Genomic DNA, 22120 nt, shown 5'->3' on the forward strand with positions numbered 1-22120 from the left:
TTGCCCAACTCTGTTGCACTCTTTCATCCAATCTCTCCAAGAAGATCACCAAATCAAAGCCACAAGGCCCAGGCGCTATGCAGATGCTCAGGGCGACGGTACGAGCAATTTCATCCAAGGAGGAGATCGACCGACTTCAGAGAGCCCTTGACAACTGCCGCGCACAACTGCATTTTCATCATGCCATCTCTCACAGGTAAAATAACGAGCCAGGCATTTTGCCGTTCTAATTAGTCCATGTGGTGTACATGCCTGTGCTTACAGTTGTCCGGTTGCAGTGTCGAGACGAAGCAGTCTCTTGAGAGAGTGGAACTTGCCTCAACATTCTTTATCAACTCGGTCGAGAAATCCAGGGAGAATGCCAACCGAGCAAATATCTTGTCCTCGCTGGCGTTTGATGTAATGAATGCGAGGTACAATAGTATCTCTGCTGCGGAGACATCTACTTACGAGTGGATATTTGACGACAAGTATACGGGAGCCATCAGTTCTACCGTAGATTACGACGAGGACGACGAGGACGACTACGACCACGACCACGACCACGACTATGCCGAAGATTCTAGTTCCAGCGTGGCCCCCGCACTACCATTCAAAGACTGGCTCGTATCTGGAAACGGGATTTTTCACCTCTCGGGCAAGCTCGGCGCGGGCAAGTCGACACTCATGAAGTTACTCTCCTACAGTAGCAAAACCAAGTCCGAGTTGAGAAAGTGGGCAGGACACGACAAACTCCTTCTGGGGAAGTTTTTCTTCTGGAAGCCTGGGAGCGCGCTGCAAAATTCGTTGTTGGGAATGGTCCGTTCCATATTGCATCAGACGCTTTGCAATTGTCCAGATCTTGTCCCGGTGGCATTCCCTCAGCTTTGGAACCCTGCGCAGTACGACTTTTTGGGCAATCCTCTCCCGTTGCAGATGGACCACGAGGCAATATTTGATGCCTTTGATGCCCTGTTTCAAGACTCGGCCTTGTATCGAACCCACAAGGCCTGTTTCTTCATCGACGGCTTGGACGAGTTCGTCGAAGAGCGGCGGTCTTATTCCGACCTAGTCGACTGGCTCCAGAGTTGGGTTAACCGTTCCGGAGGATCTCTGAAACTCTGTGTGTCGAGCAGGGAGTTGCCCCCCTTTCTGGATTACCTCGACGCCAAACAGAGGATCCGACTGCAAGATCTGTCGGGAAACGATATCACAACCGCGATTAGGCAGACTCTTGGGAGGAATCGTCGCTTTTTACTTTTTCAACAAGCTAACAAGCAAGAATGCTCCCAGTTTATGCGCCAGATTGCTCAGAAATCCGACGGAGTCTTCCTTTGGGTCACTCTGACGCTGAAAATGATCATCGACTCCTTGGACGGTAGAGAACCGCTCAAGTCTATCATGGCCCAGGTCGATTCATTGCCTGAAGAATTGGAAACTTTGTTCGGCCGTGTTCTTGAATCCATACCCAAGGTGCAGCGAACAAGCGCGTATTCTTATTTTGCGTACGCGCTCGGGTTGGCTACGATTCAAGCCGAAAATTGGTTGGAGTTTTGGCCATTTCTTGACGATTACATCGAGTCGCCGAACTTCGCCAAGGGCCTTCCCCTTGAATGGATCAAGCCAGAAAAGAGACCTAGGCGTATCGGCATCGCTGCTGATCGGATCCAAAGCCGCACTCGGGGCTTGCTGGAGATTGCCCCGGGTGACATGGATGATCGTATTGGAAGCCTTGTTGTTTTTGCCCATCGGTCAATACCTGAATTTCTCCAGGACGCCCTGGAAACGGAGAAGATTCGGAGACAGATCCGAGATTTCGACTTTATCCGCGCTCATATCAATGTCTTACTCGCCTATGCAAAATCGACCCAGCTCAGCGACATTGACTTTCGTCACAGTCTCATCCTGCGCGAGTACCAGATAGTACCACTGATCAGCTTCATACGCGGAATGAAGGAGACAACGGCTTCCAAATACTTTTACGAACTCAATCTTCTAGACGAGGCAACCACACGGCAGCACAGCAGCAGGCGCTCCGTGTCGCGCTCCTTGGTATCTTCCCCAACTCCTGATTCGCCGTGGGTGAGTTTCCCAAGTTGGAGGTCGCCCACCCCGGCCTGCGTGGCCTGCTCTATGGGGTTCAATGATTATGTTGTCTGGAAGGCGGCAACATATCCCAAAACTCTGCAAACCTCAGTAGGCATCGGCTTATTTGAGGCGATCCTGGATACCGTACGCCTGCACCGCGCCAATGCCTCGCGACGAGAAAGCGTCCGTGGCTTAAAGAGTTTGCTGAGGGAGATGATGAAACTTGACATCGACCTGAGCCAGTTGCCTAACCGCGGAGGGGCTGTTACGGACAGGCTGAGCTATTGGGCCTTTATCCTGCAACTCATGTGTCTAGACCGGGAATCAGGCCGGCATTGGACACACCTAGAGACAATGCTGGAAAATGGTGCCCCGAATCCCTCATGGAGGCGCTCTGGCGAGATGGTGAATCTTCACCTCGGGGACGAGGTTTACTCGTATCATTGGGACGTGGTAGAGCGCGACTGGGATCCAAAACTCCTGCCGGCATCGAAACTTGACCGGGGCGACACAATCACGCTGAAAGACTGGGTGGACGAGTACGAGCCGGAAAACGGGGGAAAGATACTGATGCTTCTCGGCGGCACGACGACAGACGATGAGACGACAACCGCCAAAGCGGAAGATGAGAAAACAGGTTATCTCGATCGAAGGCTTCAAACTTTCTTCGCGGCGGCATGGAACCGACTCTCACAGCTCCTTGGCAGTCGAGCCTTGCCCTGGATTCTTGTTGGTATGCTGCGGGACCACTTGCACCATTCTTTAGTTTTTGACGCTGACAATATGAATGGCAGGCCTTTTTTCAGCTTTGTTGTTGCGCGAGGGTGTTGGTAGTTGGGCTAGGTAGCAGCGGGTCGGCTTGGGCAAATTGCTGGGGCTAGGGTGAGAGGCGATAAGAGGATTAAAATATGTGCACTCTTACCCTACTAAATGTACATACCAAGTAGTTGTACCGGAGCCCGAGCAGCGAGGGTGTTGGCGAGGCTCCTGGCACTGATCCCATTTGGTCGATGGTGGCTTCATCGGCAACAGATAACCTCCGATGCGGCGGCGCAGTCCTGAGTGGTGGTTTGTCGACGGGACCGAGCATAATCGGGCAAAGGTTTCCGGTGCAAGTTGCTAAAAGCGAGAGCGAGCATTCTGCATTCTGTGACAGGATGTTGCTCTCATTGGCTGACATCCCCTGCTCCTTCCAGAACCAGCTCCGGCAGACGAAATTGGGGACCGCCTGCGGCAGTGTGGGGGCGAGCGGTCTGCGCTGATTGGACTTGAGGAATGGGTTGGGTGAAAATTCCATGGCGAAAGGGGTGAGCCCCCGCCTTAAATCCGGGCCTCATTCAGCGGAAGCTCATGGGGCCGGAGCGAGTTATGCACAACTTGTGCAGATTGTGCGTTTTTGCAACCAACGCTAAATTTCAATGCCGATGGCCGAGGTGCCGACTTTCAAGGACAGAACTGGATGATGCCCAGGTCTCGCCAGCATTTTTGCGATAATTATCACAGCACCAAGCACCTAATTTGACATCTTGAACCGAAAGCGAATGTGGTCCCGGGTCCTTGCACCCGGACTTGGCTCCGGGTGACGCCGTTGAGAGGTGAGCCACTCGTTTTGCTCAAGCTTTGCTTGTCCAGGGGGGGTGCCGATCTGGAAAATGGAAGGTTCCTCGGTTTCGCTAATCGCCAAGTCCGAGGATTGGACCCCGGAAAGTCGGGCTGCTGGCTGTCCCGTTGACGGATGCGCTCCATCTGGGGGCCATGTTTGGAATACAAATAGAAAGACCAGTGCATGCCCGGTCCGAGATGGATCTGGTCTTTAGCAGCCAAGAACCGTTCCCAGATCCCCGGTGACCGTCCGACGACACAGGTCCACCATGGCCGATCCCTCACTATCACAGACGGCCTTCACCGACAGGACAAAGCGCTCCGACGTCGACCTCGAGAAGGGCGTCTACGAAGTAAACTCGGATCTTGAAGCCGCCACCATCGTGCTCGACGCCGAGTCGGAGCCCGCCGGCCGGGATGGCGCTGTTGGCGACAAGGGGGATGCCGAGAGCAACGACCCCAACGTTGTTAGCTGGGACGGCCCTGATGACCCCACAAACCCCATGAACTGGACCATGCGCAAGAAATGGAGCAACGTCGCTGTGCTTTCCGTCTTGACTATCATTACGTGAGTTTCGAGCGCCAGTTACACGCTCCGCTGTGTGTAAGACTAACGACGCCCTCAAGACCCCTCGGCTCGTCCATGTTCGCCCCTGGAATCCCCCGCATCTTGGAGGAGTTCCACGAAACGTCGTCCGTCACCGCCACCTTCCTCTTGTCCATCTACATCCTCGGTTTCGCCTTTGGGCCCCTCATCGTCGCCCCGATGAGTGAAATCCACGGCCGCTCCCTGCTCTACAACATCGGCAATGTCTTCTTCACCATCTTCACCATCTGCACGGCCCTCAGCAACAGCATCGGCATGCTGATGGCTTTCCGCTTCCTCATGGGCGTCGCCGGTTCCGTGCCCATCACCATCGGTAGCGGCAGCATCGCCGACATGATGCCCGTCGAGATGCGCGGGAGGGCTATGGCCGCCTGGGCTCTTGGCCCCCTGCTTGGCCCCTGCATCGGCCCCGTCGCCGGCGGCTACCTGATCCGCGCTGCCGGGTGGCGATGGGTGTACTGGCTCATCGCCATCATAGCAGGCATCATCACCGTCTTCACCTACTTCACCCTGAAGGAGTCCTACGCACCCGTCATCCTGGAGAAGAAGGCGAGGCGCTTGAGAAAGGAGACGGGCAATGAGAAGCTACGGAGCGCCCTCGCCGGCAATGCTACGACCCCGGCCGAGAAGCTCAAGGCGGCCATCGTCCGGCCCTTGAAGCTGCTATTTCGCGCCCCGATTGTCACCGCCATGTCTCTCTATGTTGCCATCACCTGTGAGTTACCCGCGACCCGCTGCCCTTGGCCGCCCGGTATCAGAACTAACAAGTCCGCAGACGGCATCTTGTACCTCCTCTTCTCGACCTTCAGCATCGTGTTCCCTCGCTACTATGGGTTCGGCGAGGGTGAGAGCGGCCTCGTCTTTATCCCCTCCGCGATCGGCATGGCCCTAGGCATTGGTATCTTCGGCGCCCTCTCGGACAGGCTGGTCAAGAGCAAGCTCGACAAAGGCGAGCGCCATCGCCCCGAAGTCAGACTTACGCCGTGGTTCACCATCCCAGCCGGCCTTGCTATTCCCATCGGCCTGTTTATCTACGGCTGGACGATCCAGTACCACGTGCACTGGATTGTGCCCATGGTTGGTGTTGTCATCTTTGCCTTTGGCCTCATGGGTGTCATGGTATGTTGTTGTTCACGACCCCCAAACCAGACTCAAACCGCTGACGTCCGTACCAGATGTGCGTCCAGAATTATTTGTTGGATGTTTACCCCCGCGCGGCTGCCTCCGTCACCGCCGCGCTAGCTGTCCTTCGGTCATTGGCGGGCGCCCTCCTCCCTCTCTGCGCCATCGACATGTATAATACCCTTGACATGGGCTGGGGCAACTCTCTGTTGGGGTTCCTTTCGCTTGCCCTCGTGCCCATCCCGCTGCTGTTCTACGTCTTTGGGGCGCGCCTTGTCAAGAGGTTCGAGCTAAAGCTGTAATATCGTTTGTTTTTTGGGTTGGCATAAACTTTGCATCTTAGCGCATTAGCCACGGAGTTGGTGGTTTGGGAAAAACGAGTCTTTTTTTGGCATAGAGATACCAGTATATATATAGATGGAGCGGTAATGACAGTTTTAGCAATCTCCTGGGCCAGTACCCCCCTTTGCACAACCCCCTCACACTCTATGTAAATACTCCTCCTCCACCCGCAACCCCACCGAACAACCCCCCTCCCAAGTCATCACCCCCCCACACCCCCCTTCAACCCCCAACCCCCAACCCAACCCTCGTTTAGTGACACTGCCCATTAAACTTATCCACATCCCCCCAGCACCCCTTGTGGCAGAACACCCCCGTCGTCTTCAGCTCCGCCCACTCGGCCGGGCCCGACGACATGCGCACCACCTCGAACAGCGTGTTCCACTCTTTGCCGTCGCACGTGTCTTCCCTGCCGCACGCCGCCCGCGCGAGGTCCGTTTGCGACCAGTGTTGGTCTGTTTGTTTGTGGAAAGGAGTGTTAGTTACCTGGTAGTTACTGGTGTTTGGGTAGGGTGGGTATCGTTGATTTGTTGGTGGAGAGGGAAAAGGGGGTTCGGGAGGGGGTGAGGGGGGTTGGTTGGGGGGGGGGGGGGGCTTACGCTCGCTGTTGACGAGTTGGTGCCCGCAGGCGAGAAGGCGCTGGGCGGTGGCGCCCGTGGCGGCGATGAGGAGGGCGAGGGCGGAGGTCTTCATTGTGGTGGGTGGGTGTTTGTGGTGTTTGGTTTGGTGGAGTGAATATGGTTGTTGTTGGCCTGATGAGTCTGTTGATTGCTATGAAGGTGGTGAATATGGGATGAAGATGGGGATGGAGGAGAGTTGGCGTCGTCGTCTTTATACTATTATTTTGGCGCTGCGAGTCAAACGGGGCGAAGGTAAACATCACCACTTCTCCTGTTTAGGTAGGTAGTAAAGCCGGGGCGCGGTTCTGCAGTCATCCCCAAGCGATGCACTCGGCTCTTCGCTCAGCGCCGTGGTAGGTCGGCGGTGTGACGGTTCCTCCACAGGTCGTACGGTTTGGGATATGAGTACCAAAATATTGTCTGGTGATTCGTCCGGTTCGGGTGGGGAGGAATTGCTGCAGAGCTTACTGGGAGTTGTTGGAGAACGGACTCCGAGTAAACTCAGCCAAGTAAATGCGGTCCCTGGGGTCTGAGTATTTGTCTACCACTGGATTTGAGATTCTGGGTGAATACAATCTCAGACCTTCTCATAACTCAAATGATTCCAATTGCCAGGGCTCTCACTTGAGCGCAATCACCCACGGTCCGAGTCGTGATGAAACAGATGAAGGAGGTCTATCCAGGAAAACAAGTCGACGTTACGGTGTACATACATCCCCGGCAGCAATTTCTAGCCTAGCCTTCGACAGCGTTTCATCGGTGTAAGGGTCGCTTTTTCCCTGGCTGATATCACAAACTCGACTTGGCTAACGACTGCTCGGATGGCATTGGGCAGACGCCACCCAAGGACGTAGTAACCTTGGGCAACTTAGATAGCTCCCCCTCTCACCGCTTGCCTAATGGCGCTAAATCTTTCTCGCCAAATCTTGGGCGAATCCGCACATGGTCAACGTGGGGTTCCAGCTCCCCGCCGATGGGAAGAGAGCACCTCCCGTCACAAACTAACGAGAAGGGGTCAGCCGAGAATACAAATGGAGGCAAAGGATACGGCGGGGGCGGGATGGATCAGCTCTGGGAGGGCACATACGACGTTCTCAATTCCATGGGGCCTGTAGCTGTCGTCCAACGAACCGCCCTTGTCCTTGGGCCCAACAAAAGCAGTGCTTGCCTCATGGACGATTCCGGGAATGCGGATGGTCTCCTTGGGTTGCTTCGCCTTCGCCCACCCGCCCTGGTGTGGGTCCCAGTATTGGATGCTGTCTGTGTCGCCTCCAGACATGACGTTGATGGTCTGGTAGGTCGCCTCGTCCATGACGTCCCAGAGCTTACTGTCATTCTGATGCAGCGTGAACTGGAGCTTGACGTTCGTGGACGGATCCTTGCCGTGGTTGAGCTGCAGGAAGTTGTCCTTGTTGAACTCGTAAAACTCGCCCAACAATGCGCAGACTCCACCCCCCCCCCCCCATGAATTAGTTTTTGATACGAAACCCGGATGGTGGCCAGCCCTCTCTTCGCCCCCGGATGTGGAGTCTGTGAGGCGCGCATGACCGGCGGAGGGACTTACCGAATACAACATGCTTCTCGGAGCCCTTGAGCTGTTCGTAAGTAGCCGCGGCGGCGTAGTCAGGGCACTCTCGCGCGGCGTCGTCGGCATCATTCTCTGGATCGGGACTGTGGATGGCAGTGATTTGGACGTGGTATTGCTGCTTTGTTTCCCGGTCCCTTCCGGCGAGATAGGTCGCCGCGATCTGCAGCTTGTTCGACTTGCCCCAATCCCAATCAGGAAGACTATCAACAGGGCATCTCGCGGCGATGTGAGTGAGAAAGTGGCCGGTTATCCGTTTTCCAACTGTGTCTCTGCAACTGGGGAAGGAATTGAGGAGCAATGTAGCGTTAGGGATGGCCTGTACAGGCCCATAGTGGGCGTGACGGTCAGCGATATGGTGCTCTGGCAATATGGAGCGGCGGCAGTTGAATGGGGAGGGAAAGGTACGTACGCCAGCGCAGAGCACAATCTTGGTATCGTTTTCGGGCCATGAGATGGTTCCCCGGTTAGTCTCGATCGCTCGAACCACACCGTCGTCGCCTTCCGCCAGTCCAGTAACGGTACAATTCAACGCGAGTTGCAGAGGCTGCCCCTGACCTCCCTCAGTGAGCTTGCGTTGCTCCTCGTACAGAGCCAGGAGCGGACCCGGAACCGAGAATTTGTTAAAACGCATCCGGGAAGTCGGGCTTCCAGCTCCGACAGCCAAGGGCGCAGATTCAACAGTGTCAGCCGTGGGAATATGTTTCAGCTTGTGGCGCAGCACTTTGTCGACTGCCTTCTGGAGCGGTCCGAAGACGTCGTCGCCAATATGCCCCGCCAACTTGACGTGAAGCAGCTTCTTTGCGCTCTTCCAAAACTCCCCGGTCTCTGCCGTCTTTTTCATGGAGTCTGGGAAGCCTCTCATGAGCTCCGGGCTAGGCTGGGGGCTCCAAGCGGACCAGAACGTGCTCCTGCCACCGAAAAACGGACAAGAGCCGTGACAGAAACGGAGTTCCTTGTTCTCGTACGTCTTACGGGAGAGCGTCCAAGGGAAGGTTTCTGAAGGACCCCCGAGCACCATCTTGAACGGCAGAGGAAGATTCTGGAAATGCGAGGGGAGCCAGAAGTCTGCATGGTTGGATGGCGTGATGAGAGGGACGATCGTCAGCCTCATTGGCTAGTTACTAGGAGGCTGATGACAGGTACATACCACCTCGTTCCAGGCACAGAATTCTCTTGTTCTTGTCTTGTCTTAGAACCTCGTCGATGAAGGCCAGGGCAGTGCAGCCAGATCCAATCACGATGTAATCGAACTTGCCGCCGGCGAGGATGTTGGACCAAGTGGCATCACTATTCGGTAAGGAATGTTGGTTATTCTTTATTCAGTGGAGAAAGGCCACTGGGACTTTGTACGTTACAAAGTAGTCCTTGGCCATGACAGAGGTCGCCGACGGATTCTGTTTCCAAACCGCTCTAGTCGAAGAGGATCACACAATGCTAGTATGGTAACTTGGAACCTTTGCAGACCCTTGAAATCCCGTCGGCATTTGTGCACTTACACGGGAGCATCCGTTCGCTGTTGACCAACTGCGAGGCCGGATACTGTACACTTGCCTAGATATTCTGGACTATCACCTCCGTTCCAACTGGTCGGTCAACGACATCGGTCGCGAACAGGGCCGTGTGGACGAATAGGGGGTCGTGTATCAGGAAGTTGAGGGGGGTAGCGCCAGGAGAGTCGTCCCACGCGCACACCTCGGGGGCGTAGAGATTCGTTCTAACCGATGCCAAAACTGAAGATGAGCCGTCGGTCAGCTAAAAGCTTAACAGGATGTGACTGGGAGCAGGGAGGACAACAAACGGTTGGCCGCGTCCCCTACCATGAATCGTTGCGGGCCAGTGACGCCCTTAACTTGAACCCACACAACTTCAGAGCTGATGAGAACTGGAGCCGGAACTATGTATTGGGGCATGGTTCGGTCCTGGCGGCTCCTTTGAACGGTGGACAAGTCTTCCTGTATTAAAGGTACCATGCTCGTAGCACCTGACGGCAGTGACTGTGAGTATGTATAACTGCCGGGTCTCCTGCGCCGAGAAGAGGATCCACGTGTTGCTGCATGGCTCTTGACGATTTGCCGGTCACGTTTGCTTGTTTTAGGTGTTGATGTGGTGACAATGAATCGGAAACCTAGATTGCCTGGGTGATGTACGAGGCATACGCCGCTGCGATACAGAAATATATGTTCGTCTCACTGCAGTTATAACTTCCAAGTTCCAGTCCAGGACGTCGCCGCGTCGTCATGGCTAAGACTCAAGCATGGAGGGTACAGGTTCAGCCGTGAGTATGCGCTTTGTTTTTTGGTTCGAGTTCGAGTTTGGGTTTGAGAGGGAGGGGGAACGGAGTTGTGGGATGGCTTGATTGTCACACTGAGTGGTTGAATGGTAATGCCTTGCTGTTACTCTTCGGATGGGGAGGTACCTACCTAGGTAGGTACTGTGTAACCCAAATCATGGATGCGGCCTGGTGAGTCATTCGCCCTGGTCGGTTTGATGATTATCTTGATTTGCTGTCGATGATAGGGGCAGCTAGCCTTATCGGAAGTACGTGGAAGAAAGTCAGGCAGTCAACATGGAAGCAAGTACCTATCCGATTCACAGCTGGAACTTCCATTATCCGGTAACTTTATTCACAAGCTCTGTGTGGTCGGGCGTTGTCAAGTTTCCCACCCCCGCCACCGTTGAACACAGCAACAACAACCACAACAACTTGACCACAACAACTAGGTTTGACCCACCCAGCACACTTGTTCTAAGCACCAAAACTTGGCCCTTCTCCCGGACAAGACAAAGAACGGTTTTGGATGCCTGCCAAATTATCGCCCATAAATTGCCGTCATCTTCCCACAACAAACTAACAGAAAGCTCGGCAACCAAACCACCGCAACCAGACCACCCTTCATCAAAGTCCCATCTTTCCTCCTTCTCCCGTCATCTTACTGATCCATCTCCATTCCCAACCAGTCATTAACCAACCTCAGAATGGCTTATACAACAAGGTTTACGACCATAGCGGGTATGCCGTCCGTGATCTTCACGTCCGCCAATGCCACGGCCGAAGACTTGGAGGACATGGACTTCGAGGTCATCCAGATCGACATTCCTGCTCCCACAACCGGCGATGCCGCTTCCACGACCAACGATGCCGTTCCCACGACGGGCAATGCCGCTCGCATAAACATGCAGGACATCTTCACGGCCCTCCGGATCGACGACGCTGCTCCCACAACCGGCGATGCCGCTTCCACGACGGGCGATGCCGCTCCCACAACCGACGATGCCGCTTGGATAACCGACGATGATGCGTCTTCCACGACCGACGATTCGTCTTCCACGACCGACGATTCGTCTTCCACGACCGACGAAGAGATATTCATCGCCAAGGATCTCGTCTTCGACGAAAAGGGCCGACTCGTGATTGACGCCCTCTGCGTCGCCGACAAGGATGCACCACACCACAGATGGATGTACCGTCACAGGGTCTCTCTCGACGCCATGGAGCGGGCGTCACCGGTCTGGAAGGAAAAGATATTCGGGCCCGAGGGCGAGGAGCGGCCGAAGCCCACCGACGACGAGGAGGACTGGACCCTCGTGCTGGACGACGACGACCAACCGCCGGCCATTGCCATGCAGCTCGCCCTCATCAACGGGAAGCCGGAGGTGGTGCCGCTGTGGCACAACAATCCAGATACCATGCGCGTCTGCACCAACATCTTCGAGTTCATCGGCACCGCCGACAAGTACGGCGTTCTGCCCCTGTTCCGGCCCTTCGTCTCCCACTGGTTGCCGCACGCCCGCCCGAGCTCCGGGAACGCGGACGTCAATTACGTGCACCGGATGGAAGCGGCGTGGCAGCTGGGCGCCCTGGGTCTGGTGCAGGATCATGTCCGGAAGCTCGTCTACGATTGGGTCTTCACGCCGGCCATTCTGGACGCGTCGCTCGCCAGACTGAGCTTGGCCAACGATGACGGGCTCTTGACGTCAGTTCCGCAACTGCTCGACGTGGTTGGCAAGCGCCAGCTGGAGCTGATCCAGTCCGTCCTAGACTTTTTCCATCACTTCTTGGCGGACCTCCGCGGCGAGAAGGGGATCTGCCAGCACTCTCTGCCTGGCACGCCGGACTACGATCTCTGCAACGCTGGGGTCGACGAGTTTGTCTCGAAGCGTATGGAGGAGCCAGCCATCGGGAAGATCCCGGTGGAGGCAAAGGATTACCCTCTGACCATCTACCACTTGCTACACACCGTGACCCATGTCTTGGGCGTCTCTTGCACCCCGGGACCGAAGCAACTCGAGGGGCACGCGTGCGTCCCGGCCCTCCACAAGAAATGCGTGGACCTTGCGACAGAGTTGCTTGGCCGCTGGAAGGGAGCGGAATCCATCTTGGAGCCGGAACAGGTCGAGTGGCTCAAGGAGCGTGGTGAGATCCTAGGGACCGAGAGTTCCTCTGCTTGTGAGACTGTGTGATGGTCGCAGGCAAACTGTGGGCGAAAGCGTGGCACCCGGGGGATGAACAAACAATGTTCCCAGTTAACCGGAACCAAGTGGCGACCTACATGTATTTTTAATTCCATGGTTGTACCATGACCAACAATTGAGCATTAGGCTTATCCAAGAAGTAGCTTCCTGTGTTTTGTGACCTCGCGTGATACTACCTAATGGACGGGACACGTGGTCGCTGCCCTCAACGGCACCGGAGAGAGAAAGTATATATATATATCTTGCTCCAGGACCTTCCGGAGTCTCTCAACTTAAACCTCAGAAACCCTCATTCACCTCACCATAGGTATCAACCCTTCCCTGTGCCTCTCTACCCAGCGGCTAGTCAACACCATGCGTCTCCTCTTCTTCCTCGCCCTTCTCTCACACAGCTAAGGTACACATTACATATCCGTCGCCCCCCAACATCAGTCAGGGCTGTTGTGATGCATGTGTATCGGCATCGGCTGTTCTACGCGCCGGGGGATCCGGAGAATGCCGAGGCCGAGCCTGAGAGGGAGCTGACGAAGCTTGCTCCTATGGTGGAATGGCGCGGGCCACAACTTGCCGCAGGATAGGCCGCAGGCGTTTGTAGACGCTGTTTTCCAAGTTGGGAAGCTGTCAAGAGAGATTCTTCGTCCTTAGGCATTCAGGTACCTTGGGTTGCTTACGCTCTAGATACTCAGTCACAAAGGGTTGGAAACATTGGGTAGAAGAAAAAGTAAAGTATTTTCGTAAGGCGATGCCTGCGGAATGCAGTACTAGTATGTGTTGGTTAGGCAGTCCCATCATTCAGTCATCTAAATCATTTCACAAATCGTTATCGTAGCGAGCCCCCATCGAACGGGTCATCATACCGGCCCGAGCACTGGGCCCGCTGTTACCGGCATGAACGGACTCGAAGTATGAGGCTCAAGTACCTGATCTTGGAATGGAAGAGGCGGAGAAAATAATGGGTAGTAAGCGTGGTGTTTAGGTAACGTTGCCGAGGTTTTACTGGCCTCGTCGTGCTGTCGTTGGAGGATTTTCTCCCTATTCTCAGTCAGTAGTTCCTCGTATTACCCGACGTGAACGTTTTAAAATCTTGTTTTCTCGCCTTGGGGAAGTATGAAGATGGGCAAGTACCGCCTACCTGGAACTCCTGGACCACTGGTCCTGCGAAAGCCTTGGCCGCAACAACCCTTCCCAAACCATCGCTCGGGTTTATCGGCACCGTCCTTGGAGAAACTAGCTCACCCTCGGAATTTGGATAACGCGGCGGATCGGTCCAGATGTTTCCGGGTCGGAGGTTCTTCTGCCAAAACTCAGGGTCGTAATCATCATCAAGCCAAAAGTCAGCCGAGCTAGCCCGCGCTGTCCTGGTGTAGGATAGTTGCAAATTCCGACCAGGCAGGAAGTATTGGCGATCCTGGGCTTCTCTTACATCCTGAACGAAGGACCGTCTCGGTACCGCTGAAGCCGGAGGCCCATATGATACGGGTACAGGCCGTGGGGGCGCATACGTTCGGCTAAACTGAACGGCATTTGCAGACCTCTCGAGCTGAGCTTGTTCGGAAGGCTTGCACAGGCCGTAGTGGTTCCTGTCGTGCATCCACCATGGCAATCCCCGAGAAAGATCGACCGTTATCAGGCCGGGTATCGTCCGTGCCTCGGTCCAGGCTCTCCACTGCTGCTTATACCGTATCTGTAGACCTACAGCAGGGTCTCCCATGCTGACCTTTCGTTGCGGGCGACGGGCGCGCTTGAATTCTTTGACAACTGGTCTCGGTGGTTCCGGGTTTGGATTCGGTTCCGGGAATCGAGGCCAAGGTAATTCCTCCTGCTCCACCTCATTGATGGTCAGCTGGCTCCAGAGAGCAATAGCCTGGCCCAGGCGATCATCCAAATCATCTAGGACCTCACAAGCGGTCCCCAACTGCTCAACCTCCTCCTCCACGGTGACACCCGTGACCTGGTGGACGTCTATAAAGTCATCAGCTTCTTTCAGGAACTTCACGCTGTCTTCCTGGTTGTCTACTACCTTGCTTTGCTGTGCTACTGAGTGATACAGGCCTTTTATCCGGCCCAGTAACGCCGTCGCCATCCTGAAGACCTGCCTTGCCCACCCGTTCTGAAGACTGGCTTCACGTGCCGCTCCCGAATAGCAATTACTACCTGGATAACCGGAGCTTCTAGCAGTACTGCGTTAACTAGCCCGAAACAAAATGTTGCAAAGCACACCTGGCAACCTTACCCTTTGAACTCCTGAACTCCCTGTTCACCCACAGACCCAGTGAGAGAACCAAGCAGAAGGATGCCCGTGTGTCAGCCCATTCGGCATGGCAATGTGCACATGTGCCTGGTGAACCACCCCGCTAGGAAAGTCGTCGGTTTTATATGTTCGAACAACTTGCCCATTGCTTTCAAAGTTTGTTTCGTGAACAAAGGGTCAGGCGTTGGAACGTGCTGGGCCCAATGAATCGGGTTTGAACAATCCCTTTGTCCCTCCAAATTATGTTACATCCAAAGTTCTTTACGACTCTTAGTAGTGAATTCAAGACGTCCTTCATGATAACACTGGCCCGTAGGAGGTTCCATCCCGAGGTGGGTTACCGCGGGCGAAAAGCCACCAGTAAAGTACAACAACGACCGGCTCCCTTCACAGCCTTTCCCCTCGTTTAGTTTTCGAATGACTGGATTTTACAAACATTCCTCGGTGTCGTTAAACGGCGCAGAACAATTTGGGATCGAGTGGGAAACCGCAGGATCGGACTATCGGACCATGGAGCTTGGTTGTGGACTTGATTCTTGTGGTTGTGCAGTGGTTTGGCCAAGAGGGGCATTCTTGACCGATTTGGGTTGTCTGTCAAAAGATCGGCCCGGCAGCTGATCGGCGATCATTTCTAGCTTCGTGCAGCGGTTTCAGGGTTGCCTGGAGCCGTTGAGCTCTCTGGCGCAAAAACGTCAAGAACGAGTCGCAACTCGCAAGTCGCGACCGAAGGCGTGGCGCTGTCAGCTGCCGGCCTCTGATTCGCTCCTCGATTCCAAATTTGGAAGGAAGCAAGGGCGCGGGTTCTTGTCTCAGCACTCCTCCAAGAATGCCTGGTGGTGATTGGACAGCGGCTTGCCCTGACAGTGCTGAGCCGAGCCAAGTCTTCACCCCACGGGCTGAGATGCACTGTGTGCCTGGCATGTGAAGAAACTCGCCGCACCGCAGACCCTCTCCAACAGCAACCTCGGAGCCTTCCCCGCGGCACAGCTTAAACTCATGCGCTGGGCTCGATCGAAATAGAATGGATGCCGAGCGTGGTCGGCCGAACCTCGAGCGAGGTTTGGAATGCTGGGGAGGGCCTGGCGAGGGGCACTGCCCCCTGCCCAAACCGCAAAGGTCACCTCAAATATCGACGAGACGCCCCCTCTCGCGTCCTCGCCCACCGCTCTTCATTTCGACTGGCATCGCGGTTACTCAATTCGAATTTCGGTGTGCAAAACTTCGTCCAAACGCCTCCGCCGTCGCCCCGGAACCCTTTCCAGGTTCTCGGCCCGTCTTGCCCGTCTCGGCGGATTCCACATTTGACAGCGGCTTGTCCCGCCTTTCACCAAACCAGCGACATCGGGCTGGCCGCTTTTTGAAGAACCCCCCACCGGGCACTTTACACGAAATTCGAAAACTCAAGGGTTCGCCGGTCAAGGCTGGCTCATCAAACTCATTCGTCAACTCAATCATCTCTGGACTCATTTCATCGATTTATTTTTGAGCTCTTATTTTTTCCCCTTCACCGTTCGCCTGGACCTTTTCTCTTCTTGTCGGCCTTTCGTCTCCTAACCCCTCATTGTGACTGACTTGTAAAAGAGTCGATCTCGAACATCCCAACGCCCCACGTGGGGTTGAAGGTGGGGTAAGTCTGGAAACCGTCTCAACTCACCGCTTGGCCACCTCCACCATCCCCTGTCTGAACTGTGAACTGACCGCCTGTTCAGCTCAACAAGTCTGGTCAAATCCGGAGGTGGCAGCGATCGCGTGGAGAAATTCCCGCCGCAAATTCCTGAAATTTTACTCCCTCGGTAGCCAAAGAGGCCTCCTTTTCGCCCGACCAGGTTTCGAGAGACGATCGAGAATTTCGGCCAGCGTCCGGGTTCCTGGTCGTCAACGAGCTTATTTCGCGGCTCTGTGCGCGGCTTCTTATTTCCCGCAGTTTCATCTGGAACCGAGCTTCGATTTCATGCCTGATGAAGAGCCTGCAGCAACCCAAGGTCACCTGCATAATTTGAAAAAAACGGACCTGCAGGTGCAGCATGGTGAGCCCATTAGGGTTGCCCCCCGCCTGTGATACGTGCGAATAGCAGACTGGCTCGTGGTCGCTCAACCCAATTAGCGCATGCTATTTGCTGGGCTGCAGCACAACCGGTTGCAAGCGTCTTGGAGATCACAAAACCCCTCCGGGGATACCCACCCGGTTGTTTACTTCCGATCGAGCGGTTAGCTGACCGCAACTTTTGAGGTCGGCTCTGGTCCGGGAGGACCCTCGTTTCAGTAACCATCGGCCTGGGTGCTTGCATCGGCCTCCCCGCCCGCCGAAATATTAAGAATCTCGCTTCCTCCCACCCTTCTGGACTGTTCCTTTCTTTTCTTGGTTGGCGTTTCGAGACTCTCCGCCGAGTTGTGCCGGCTGTGATGCTTCTAGTTTTGGGCCCCGGAGCAAAACCATGGCTGTCACATCCCACTTGAGTCACCTCGCAGTCATCGACCGCCCAGACTCACGGGTGAGCCTGGCTCGGTCTGATACGACGTACCATAGCTTCCAAGACATCGATTTGCCCGAGCCCGAGGTCCCATCCCGCCCCGTTGAGAAGCCTATTGTCTGTCCACCGCCAGTGTCGTCACAGCCAAAGGAGGAGCCGAGGCCAATGGCTGGAGAAATGCGCCGGCAGGACTCAGGCTACGAGTCGATAGCCCCTCGAGAATCTCTGTCGTGCCAGCAAAGGACCTCTTCCTCGAACTCACTGTCCTCCTCCGCACGCCAGCGACGCACAAGGCCGCCCAACCAACGGTCCCCGAAGTCCGGCCCGGTGTCACACCGGCCAAGAAATGGCCGCCACTCCCCGTCTCCTCCCGGCAGCTCCCGCTCCCTCGCATCACAGCCGCAACAACCAGTCACCTACTTTCACTTCCCCAACTTCACCTCATCCGACCCCACCCTAGTCGAATCCGACGCCGCCATCGCCAGGCAGAACGCGAAGGACTTTTCCTCCACGCCCAGCTTCGCCCTGCAGTGCGAGGCCCCGGCGTACCCGCTGCCGCCGCAGACGACACACTACTGGACCAGCGACCGGACGCGGCGGCTGGAGTACGCGGCCATCGACGCGGCCAGCAACGGCGTCCGCGGCTGGGTGATGCGCCATGTGGTGCCGGACTGTTTCGTGCCGCAGAGCAAGCGGCGGGTCGGGTTCGAGGACGACCGGGGCAGCGTGGTCCGGTACCGGCTGGAGCTCGACACGGAGGAGGCCGTGGAGAAGCCCGACTCGGTGAGGATCAGGGGCTGGAAGGGGTGGTTCTTCAGCATGCGCCGTCGTTGAGCTTGGGGAGGGAGAGGGGAGGGGATGACTTTGGTGGCGGCTGGTCGGTCAGCCACTTTTGTCAGGGACGAAAGAGCAGCGCTCTGGGCGGGTTCTTTGGGGTTGGGATTTCTTCGCATCTTGCACGGGCGGCGCAAATCATTTTTTTTTTCGGCAGCATTGGCGGCATCACGGCAGCATCTCGAACACACATCGGCATCATACCCACATGGGACGGGCGTTCTATACCCCTGTATTGCGGCTTTTTGTCTCTCGCCCACAGAACAGACTGGAATCTGGTGGAGGGACACTTGCATTTTCGGTGTTTACATCATTTTAATCGGGTGATTGCATTGATCTTGAAGCGGTGGATTTATTTTGGTGGTTTATGGTGGAGACCAGAGACGGATTATTAAAGAAAGAGACGCCTGATGAAGACTTGGCGCATGAGAATGGCCAGCACGGATATGAGGATGAGAGACAGCCTCAAAATTTGGTACATAAAGTAATTCTACGAATATATTCCCTTTGTCGTTGAAAATTTGGCATTCGGTTTTGTGATTTCCATCCACGTGTGGTAGCAACGCGTCGGACGAAGTACCACAAGAAACACCACCACCCCACACAGCCGTCCCTCGGCCCGTCTGACATGCATGACGCCAGTCCGCGGTTCCGTCATTCTTTTCGAGTCCATGTGATCCGTGTGTAAGCACTCTATCGGCATTCCCTTCGCCGCCGCTGTCGGGCCTTGGGGAACTCGGTGCACACAGCCTCAGAGGAGGAACAAGGCAGGGGCTTGTGCATTATCTTCCCCCTCCTGTAGTGCCTAGTAACTGCAAGTTGTGTCAGGTCACCAATGCCCAACCAGATGTCACTCGGGCTTGACGGAATTTTATAGAATCATTGATAAATACCATAGGGCGCCACCGGTCTCTGTGAAAATGATCCAGGCATACATTTTCCTCGATGAAAATGAACCTGAAAACTGAAAATAGAATTCGATTCAAAATAAACACACGTTCAATTTCAGTTAAAATAACTTTATAAATAAGATAATATTTTATAAGAGAGATAATCTCTTATATATAAAAGAATATTAAAGATTATTTTAAATATAAAATAGTTTGTCACGACCACTGAGCTGGAAGCACAGGAGTGGGGCGCGGGGCGCCCCGGACCAATCATTAACATAACCAATGAGCAGTGTGCTCAGTGCGCTCAGCGACTGAGCAGGGTGAGCAGTGTGCTCAGTGTGCTCAGCAACTGAGCAGGGTGAGCAGTGTGCTCAGTGTGCTCAGCAACTGAGCAGACTAAGCACCCAGAAATTAGACAGTATATAGTCACTCGTTCTGGAGAGCTCTGGGAGTTCTCCAGTTAGCAATCACAACTACAGTTCGCTACAAGATCGAGAGCCTACTGTTGAGACAAGTCTTTGTTGTGCACCTTTTGGCTGCACCGAACCTAAGCACCCTTGAGAGAATACCTTCGACCGATACTGAACCCTAACAGGACGGGTCCAGAGACAGGTTCGTCACACGTTGCTAACTCCCTTTGATCTGTTACAGTTCAGGCTCGAAGGTAAAACGATATGGCGACTCAACCGACGCCGGGCCAGATCACGGCCGCGCTTCAGAGAGTCACCGAACGACTCGATGAAACTGAAGAAGAGCTTGCGAAGACCAAGGCCAGCAACGCGGCATTGGCAGCCCGACTTGCGGCGACCGAGGTCCACACCAAGGACCCGGCCAAGACGAAGGTCAAATTGGAGCAACCCGAGAAGTACGGGGGCGACCAGGAAGCCTTGCCAGGTTGGATCACGGCGATGCGGAACTACCTCGACCACAACTCGCACCAATTCGCCACCGAGGAGTCCAAGACCAGATACGCCGCCACCCGACTCAAGGACAAGGCCCTCAAGTGGTTCACGGGAACACTGAGTGATTTCCTCGGCGGAGCAATCCACAAACCCTTCACCAAAAAAGTCTTCGAGAACTACTCCGAGTTCGAGAGTGAGATTCAGAAGGTGTTCGGTGACAAGGACGAGAAGCTGCACGCCCAGGAACGGCTAGGACGGCTGAAGCAGACTAGGTCAGCCACCGCCTACGCCACGATTTTCCGACAAGACTCCATGAAGGCAGAGATAGACGACGAGGGGCTGATGCACCTGTTCTACGGAGGGCTGAAGGAGGAGGTCAAGGACGAGCTCTACAAGGAGAGCCGACCCGACACACTCGACGAGTACATCGCCATGGCTGTCAAGATTGACGACCGACAGTTCGCCCGCAAACAACAGAAGAAGGGCAGCGAGGTTCAGCGATCCGCAGGCTACCACAAGCCCAACGACAAAAAGAAACGCCAGCACCAGAGCACGTCATACGGCACGCACTCGGGACCCATGGACGTCAGCGCTGCCCAGGCACAGTGGGCAGGAAAGAGAGATGGTGCCAAGGACAAATCAGGCATCACCTGTTACAACTGCGGGAGGAAGGGTCACTTCAAACGTGACTGCCGCAGCAAGAAAGAGTGGAGACCGGTTCCAGGGAAGGAAGCTGCCACCATCGACCAAGACACGGTCGGAAGAAGAACCCGGTTTCTGGAGGTCGCAGCCGCCAGCTACACGCAGGACGACCTCGAAATCGACATTGACCGAGTCATCGAGCAGGACGATGAACTCACCGACTCGGATCAAGAAGACTTGAGGAGCAGCAACCACCAGGAGGGAAATGACACCGCCCATCACGCTTTCATCGAAACGGATGACGAGGGAGAACTGGCTCCCCCGCGGTACATCCGACAAGTCGCTGAGGACTGGGGCATCACCCTGGTTCAGCAAGAGGACGGGCAATGGCGAACCCACGAGGGTGAAGGAGGAGTCAGCCCGAACCTCACCTTCCTACAGCAGAGGGTCCTAAGCCAACGGCAAAGGATCGAGGAGTTGTCGAGAGAGAAAGAAGAACTCGAGCAGCTTCTCCAAGCAAGGAACGACCAGTATGGACAACTTTGCGCGGAACTCGATTTCGCCAGAGAACGAGTCCAAGAGATCACCGAGGCCAACAACAGGGCCGGGGATCACGTCGAAAAGACATTAAGAGAGGCACAGGCCTTGCAGGACGACATCCGCCAGGCACTTCCGCATCACACACCGTGGGATGGACCCACCGAAGAGGCGGAGGAATACGAAAACGGAGTGCGATATCCCGAGCAACTTTTCGACTACGCACAGGAGCAGAATGCGGCGAAAGGAAGGAAACAACAGAACTGGGAAGAATACTGGACTCGACATCAGCACATCGTGCGCACCGGGCGACAAACCTCCGACCTTGAATGGTGGGGTTTCCGGGGCGAGAGCAACACGGAGGGATTCCAGTTGTTGCCAGAAGACCACGAGCGGGTGAACCCACGAAAAGAAAGTCACATCTACCTGCCCTGGTTCCAGTGCATCGCGCACGAATGTCGGTACCACTTCCAGGACAAATTTCGCAACAGTTTCTGGCCCACGAGGGAAGAAAAAGGAATGCAACCCCTACCCATCAGATGGGTATACGACAGCGGCGACGCCCCCGCAGGCATGTTGTGGGACACCCAACGCACTCACGAGGGCAGGCTGAGGGTTAGACCCAAGGCAGCCTGGCCCCGACGCTGTATGGCGGGCGTAGGAGTCAACGAATGCCGAAGCGCAGACTGCCTACCACACGCCGACGAGAAAATCTGGGGATACATGGAACAGCAATCCCAGAGGAAGCCACACCAGAGGACGAGAACGTCCCGAAGGAACGAGAGGCGCCCAGTTGAGGCATGGGCGGCCCAATGGCTCCAAGAACACCAGACGATTGACGCCGCAAGCCAAGGTGCGGACAGGGACGCCTTGAAACACCACGAGAGCTTGGGAAACGGCTCAGGGCCCTCCGAGGGGCCCGGAAATCTTTAACTCCACAACAACGAAGACAGGCTGCGCAGTACAGGAAGAACTGGCGCAAGCAGAAGCCTTACAACGACCTCCCAGCAGACGAACACGAAGTAGCTGCTGTACGAAGCACCAAGCCAGACAACAGGCTCTGGATCACAGCGCGATGGGGGAAGATCGAAGCCCTCGCGTTAGTGGATGGAGGAGCGCAGATGGATCTCATCTCGCCCGCATTTGTGAATCAACTCAGAATCCCATGG

At 55.3% G+C, this 22120-nt stretch overlaps 6 protein-coding genes across 6 annotated transcripts; 4 read left to right on the top strand and 2 right to left on the bottom strand.

The window, feature by feature from the left end:
- Positions 1-988: 988 nt before the first annotated feature.
- On the top strand, positions 989-3243 carry B0H64DRAFT_406342 (uncharacterized protein). The gene is made up of 2 exons (XM_062804501.1): positions 989-2800; positions 2862-3243. Exons 1-2 carry the CDS (start codon positions 1276-1278, stop codon positions 2912-2914), a joined length of 1578 nt encoding a protein of 525 aa, XP_062655863.1. The 5' UTR covers positions 989-1275; the 3' UTR covers positions 2915-3243.
- A 207-nt stretch (positions 3244-3450) lies between these two features.
- B0H64DRAFT_365194 (general substrate transporter) lies at positions 3451-5851 on the top strand. The gene is made up of 4 exons (XM_062801864.1): positions 3451-4237; positions 4297-4991; positions 5052-5395; positions 5452-5851. Exons 1-4 carry the CDS (start codon positions 3939-3941, stop codon positions 5698-5700), a joined length of 1587 nt encoding a protein of 528 aa, XP_062655864.1. The 5' UTR covers positions 3451-3938; the 3' UTR covers positions 5701-5851.
- A 1412-nt stretch (positions 5852-7263) lies between these two features.
- B0H64DRAFT_347116 (uncharacterized protein) lies at positions 7264-9345 on the bottom strand (the record flags this gene model as incomplete). The annotated part of the gene is made up of 6 exons (XM_062801358.1): positions 9299-9345; positions 9096-9235; positions 8358-9013; positions 7925-8264; positions 7448-7806; positions 7264-7361 (listed from the first exon to the last, which is right to left on the bottom strand). Exons 1-6 carry the CDS (start codon positions 9319-9321, stop codon positions 7266-7268), a joined length of 1614 nt encoding a protein of 537 aa, XP_062655865.1. The 5' UTR covers positions 9322-9345.
- Positions 9346-10453: 1108 nt separating this feature from the next.
- On the top strand, positions 10454-12560 carry B0H64DRAFT_406350 (uncharacterized protein). Its single transcript, XM_062804502.1, has one exon. It carries the CDS (start codon positions 10925-10927, stop codon positions 12407-12409), a length of 1485 nt encoding a protein of 494 aa, XP_062655866.1. The 5' UTR covers positions 10454-10924; the 3' UTR covers positions 12410-12560.
- A 398-nt stretch (positions 12561-12958) lies between these two features.
- B0H64DRAFT_376899 (uncharacterized protein) lies at positions 12959-14504 on the bottom strand (the record flags this gene model as incomplete). Its single annotated transcript, XM_062802499.1, has 5 exons — positions 12959-13039; positions 13093-13095; positions 13279-13341; positions 13554-14105; positions 14139-14504. The coding sequence occupies 5 exons, from the start codon at positions 14502-14504 to the stop codon at positions 12959-12961; spliced, it is 1065 nt and encodes a 354-aa protein (XP_062655867.1).
- Positions 14505-17107: 2603 nt separating this feature from the next.
- B0H64DRAFT_329145 (uncharacterized protein) lies at positions 17108-17977 on the top strand (the record flags this gene model as incomplete). The annotated part of the gene is made up of 1 exon (XM_062800863.1): positions 17108-17977. One exon carries the CDS (start codon positions 17108-17110, stop codon positions 17975-17977), a length of 870 nt encoding a protein of 289 aa, XP_062655868.1.
- Positions 17978-22120: the final 4143 nt, after the last annotated feature.

Source organism: Chaetomium fimeti, assembly GCF_033439085.1.
Source record: "Chaetomium fimeti strain CBS 168.71 chromosome Unknown B0H64scaffold_7, whole genome shotgun sequence".
NCBI classification, from domain to species: domain Eukaryota; kingdom Fungi; phylum Ascomycota; class Sordariomycetes; order Sordariales; family Chaetomiaceae; genus Chaetomium; species Chaetomium fimeti.

What these genes read in the sequence shown, in the direction of transcription:
- B0H64DRAFT_406342 (XM_062804501.1), top strand. Translation starts at nt 1,276, where the DNA reads ATGCGCCAGATTGCTCAGAAATCCGACGGAGTCTTCCTTTGGGTCACT. An exon ending in CTTGCCCTGGATTCTTGTTG is followed by an intron (nt 2,801 to 2,861) that starts GTATGCTGCGGG and finishes TATGAATGGCAG; the next exon opens with GCCTTTTTTCAGCTTTGTTG.
- B0H64DRAFT_406350 (XM_062804502.1), top strand. Translation starts at nt 10,925, where the DNA reads ATGGCTTATACAACAAGGTTTACGACCATAGCGGGTATGCCGTCCGTG.
- B0H64DRAFT_365194 (XM_062801864.1), top strand. Translation starts at nt 3,939, where the DNA reads ATGGCCGATCCCTCACTATCACAGACGGCCTTCACCGACAGGACAAAG. An exon ending in TCTCTATGTTGCCATCACCT is followed by an intron (nt 4,992 to 5,051) that starts GTGAGTTACCCG and finishes ACAAGTCCGCAG; the next exon opens with ACGGCATCTTGTACCTCCTC. An exon ending in TTGGCCTCATGGGTGTCATG is followed by an intron (nt 5,396 to 5,451) that starts GTATGTTGTTGT and finishes CGTCCGTACCAG; the next exon opens with ATGTGCGTCCAGAATTATTT.